The 4,663-nt window shown below is 33.5% G+C and overlaps 1 protein-coding gene and 1 long non-coding RNA gene across 2 annotated transcripts in view; both read left to right on the top strand.

Annotated features, from left to right (window-relative positions):
* The first annotated feature begins 1,165 nt into the window (after nucleotides 1–1,165).
* On the top strand, nucleotides 1,166–2,466 carry LOC117112686. The gene is made up of 3 exons (XR_004446075.1): nucleotides 1,166–1,212; nucleotides 1,834–1,966; nucleotides 2,361–2,466. It is a non-coding gene; the product is annotated as an uncharacterized LOC117112686 (long non-coding RNA).
* A 1,169-nt stretch (nucleotides 2,467–3,635) lies between these two features.
* The window catches only part of LOC117112685, a gene marked incomplete at its 3' end in the record, with an annotated part of 2,269 nt that continues 1,241 nt past the window's right edge, over nucleotides 3,636–4,663 (top strand). Inside the window, exons 1-2 of the mRNA XM_033255825.1 lie at nucleotides 3,636–3,649; nucleotides 4,274–4,449. Of these exons, the coding sequence (XP_033111716.1) occupies nucleotides 3,636–3,649; nucleotides 4,274–4,449 (190 nt within the window). The remainder of the gene's footprint in view (nucleotides 3,650–4,273; nucleotides 4,450–4,663) is intronic.

Here is a 4,663-nt window from a genome sequence, read left to right as displayed (position 1 = left end):
AATAATAATAATAATAATAATAGTAATAATAATAATTATAATAATTTTGGCTTAAATATCGCATTATGCTAAAGCCTCGATGCGCTTAACAATAAAAATGAAACTGCCGGATTAACACTTAAGGTCTCTCTGGTTTCGTTTGTTGGTCACCCTGGTCATCGCAAATACGTACACTACTGCAATATTTCACGAATGCCCACATAAGAACCTTGGGCCTCGCAGAGGTCTGGTTTTCAATAAAGTTGAGATTAGAATATCTGTCGTCATCAAAATGGACCATTCCGGGGAGTCAATCAGACTTAACAAAAGACAAATCAGATCAGGACACGAGTTGTCCCACAAAACGCACATGTTCGCGTATGTTTTAACACTCGTTATTTGGGACTTTAGAAGCAATATCCAAGGGGTGGTGTTTAGCGAAAAGGTCCATTATACTAGTGGCTGGCTGGTAGTGACTATTGTACTCTGTTTTAGGCCTATACTTGTTATATAAATTGTGTTTATGCTTGTTTGGGCCAGAGGCCTATAATCAATTAATGATTTATGTTGATTTATGGATTCAATTTCTTGGTGTTTGCAATTGGAAGATTTAAAAAAAAAATCAGTTTTACTACTAAATAAATGCTTCTTAAACTTATTCCCAGAAAAAAAAAAACTAACTTATGTTTGTTTTAAAAAATACACGATTTATGTATACCATAATATAATGTACGACACAATACTGTGTCTTCCAATTTTTAATAAAGTTAATATGTGTACACATAGGCCTACTATGTATAATGTGTTAATAATAAATACATTTATAAAGTGCCTTTTTTCTGGATAGGTTACAAAGCGCTGAAAAGATCACAAATCACAGAAATAAAATAAATTAAACATTTTGAAAACAAGTAGGTCTTGAGTAATTTTTTAAAAGATGTAATTAATGAAGATGGAATGTTGTGTTGTTGAAACATATTTTACTGTATTTTTATACCATTTTAATTTTACGTTTTTTTGTAAATGATCAGTTGCATACATTATTTTATTTTGTTGTATTTCTTTACTGAATAACCCTTTCACATGGGTTTAAAAATATTTATTTAAATAACAAAACAACGACGGTTTGTTTCTTAAGGTGATTGCAAGGAAAAATGTATGTCAGACCTAAAACTGGCAGCAGTAGGCAATACTGTATTTGGCTTGAATGTAAAAGAACTAAGAAATAAGGAGGTAAGAATACAGAGAATCAGTAGCTAGGTTTAAACATTTTTGGATTATTGTATTAATTTTATTGTCATCATCATCATCATTGTCGTCATCATCATTATTGTCATCATTATCATCATCATCAAAATGATCAACTTCATCCTCATCCTCGTCAAAGAGGGCCATCTTCTTCTTCTGTACGGCAACCGGACAGCCGTAATATTTGGTTTTCAGATCGATGATTGATAATGCGCACATTGAATACAGCTTAGTGTAATATTTGAAAGAAGATATTCAAAATTAATTTTCTTTCCTATATCATCAGTTCTGTCTACCAAGTGTAAGTGTAAGTAAATACAAATCAAATTTCCACGATCTTGACCTTGTATTTTGACCTTTTCTTTCCAAAAATAACAAACACTTTCTTTTATTATTATGTATCATTCCACTAAATTTTATGATGATCTATTTCTTAGTCTTTTGTGTAATGTTGCTAGCAGAGAGACAGACAGATAGAAGCGAATACAACTAACCGCTTTGTGCGGAGGTATTAAGAATTAACAATGTATGTTATTACCCTATATCAACCCATCTCTACATGATCAATGGTAAATATTCATTATGTGCACGTTTCTCAACTCACAGCGGTGTATTCAGAATGCTACAGATACGTCATGGATTCTTCAAATGAATGACACTGAAGCTGGAATTTCTCAAAATTATCCTGTAAAATGTCAGCAAGGCTGCCAGCATTGCAATGATGAATCCCTTCGACCATGTAAGTCTAATACCAAAATATACTGTATAAAAAGACCTGGAAAAGTAATTACAAGTCCTACTGTTAATAGTATTGCTTATATGATTCAGTTTACCTTCCAAATCGAGACCCCTCTAATTCTGAAAATTCCTAATTCCAGACCACTTTTTCAAAATATCAGACAACCAACAAGCTAACCCTCTAATTATCTGAGATCGAACCATGAAACCACACACATTTTCAGCGATTCCAAGAGTGGTCTCGAATTAGAGGGCAATCTGCATTGGCATTTAAAAGAGCTATATGCCAGAAGGCAGATACAGTACCCAGAGACTTGAAATATTAAAGGTGGTCATGTACAATGTACCTCAATGGCAAAATTACGATACATGTACATAAATATATTTTTTTGTAGATCCTCCACAAGAGATTACTTACAGATCAACGACTGGATCAGACTTGTGTGTCAGATGGAAAGGAAATGTGTCAACAAATTATACAATGTATTATAGTCAAGGAAGGTAAGTTGAAATGATGATGATGATGATGATGCTACTTCTGCTGCTGCTGCTGATAATGATGATGATGATAATGACGATGCTGATGCTGCGATGATAATGATCATGATAATGATATTTATATGCACCTGAAAAAGGAGATTTTTGTTGAAGAGATATGCTAATATCATCACGACATCAAGTGTAGGCCTAATGTATATTCAAGCTCTTTTATTGGCTTTTCTTCCCGCACCAGCTTAAAAGTCAATTTTTACTGCTGATTTTATCTCTGCTTCTATTCTGTTTCATATTTTTTTACACAGGGTTTTTCTGTCCGGCACTTATGCTCACTGCTTGGTTCTTCTTCAAACATTGTCCAAGTAAAAGACCTTCTCAAATATGTGCATATTAAAATATGACGTCATTATTTAACATTAATGGATGGACAATGTCTTTTATGTTAAAGATGTATTGTCCCATGCTAAATACCAAAAAATCATAAAAAAAAATATTTATTTTCTAAATTAACTTGCACATTTTGAAGTAACATAAAAGTTATCAACTTGAACACAGAAATTATTGTATTTGAAAAATGTCTACTCATCAGTTTACAGCGAAAAATGATAGAAACACTTCCATTCACTGGAAGTGTTTTATATTTTTATTATAATTTTTTGGTTTAAAAATCAGGGTACACATTTTTTGTTAATAATTTGTTTGCTATTGCAATATTAATGAGCAAGTTTACTTCTAAATTATTTTTTTAAAATGATTTTTTGACATTAGCAAGGGACAATACATCTTTAATGCAATTTTCATTTCCAAAAGCGTTTTAAATTAGCTGCAACTATGTTAAATGTAAAGTTACAGTAATATGCATAAACAGTTTTCTCCCTCCAGCTAATTTATAGCTTTAAAATATCTCAATTTCGTGAGCTGAAAAATTCAGTGGTATGAAAAAAATACTTGGGGTGGGAGGTTCTACGCCTACATCGTATAGGTTCCTGTTGATCTGTATTGTGTACTTTCAGGTTCAAATCCTGTGAGAGGTAACTTTTATGTCCTTCGTTGAAGAGCTGCTTGGTACGATCATAATATCATTCTCATATTCGAGCACTGTAGTTACTATTTATCTCTTTGTTAATATAAGCAGATAAAATCAAATAGTGGTAGAAACAGCACTCGAAGAAACAATGATTGAAAGATCGTACTGGCATAGCTTATCCTCGAAAACCTTCCTTATGGATTGTTCAGAAAAATGCTCCTCGCACAAACTGAACCACTGATAACTCACTGTCATAGGGAGTGTCTTGCCTGAGAGTACTGTATGTAAACACAATCCAACCAAGGACAATTTTCGAACAGATATCCGCCCTCACAACGTGGGGCGAAGGCCAGGACAACTAATGACTGAATTTGAACCAGGATTCGCCCAACGGGGAATCTGAGGTCCCCGACGAGGAGGTGAAGGGGGGGGGGGGTGTACCCGACAAGAACAAAGTGAGCATGGTCGGGCGTTGCTCAAACTTTTTTGAGTGTGGTCCAGGGGCGAAAGCCCCGAAAAGTGTGACAATTTATGGGCTTAAAATGCTTATTTAATCGATTTTAGGGTCTACTAATATATAGAAAATACATATAATGATGATGGTGATGATGATGATGATGATCATGGTGATGATGATGATCATGTTGATAATGAGGGCATTGTTGGTGGAGGTGGTGGTGGTGGTTGTGTTTTTGCGTGAAGATGGTGCTGACATTAATTAGGATATCTAATGGTTTTTAAAGGGATGATCCATTATTTTATATGTGAGTGTTTGTATTTTTATAGAGGATACTGTTCAGATAAGTACCAACGGTGCACACGAGATAAGTCAGAGAACGAATTTTTCGAATGCTGCCCACAAAATCTTCATCCGGTTACTCCTATTTACGTGAAGATAAATTATGAAAACAAATATATGCATGTGAACGGTATATTATACTGGTTGAGAGCTCAGACTATAGGTAAGCAAATGTCAACAACACTGGTTAGCTACACTGCTAACGATAATGAGTGTGATGAAGATAGCCTTAATAATAACGCTAATTTAATAACACTTAGGCCTTTTTTAAGATACATTAAAATATTCATATACAACATTATAATAAAGATAAACTCTAAACAGTCTTGTGTAATATATATATATATATATATATATATATATATATATATATATGA

Source organism: Anneissia japonica, unplaced genomic scaffold (assembly GCF_011630105.1).
Source record: "Anneissia japonica isolate Jap-2015-1 unplaced genomic scaffold, ASM1163010v1 scaffold287928_len48538_cov156, whole genome shotgun sequence".
Taxonomy (NCBI): Eukaryota; Metazoa; Echinodermata; class Crinoidea; order Comatulida; family Comatulidae; genus Anneissia; species Anneissia japonica.
Note: the sequence above shows the minus strand (reverse complement) of the source record. Positions and strands in the feature narration are given on the sequence as shown.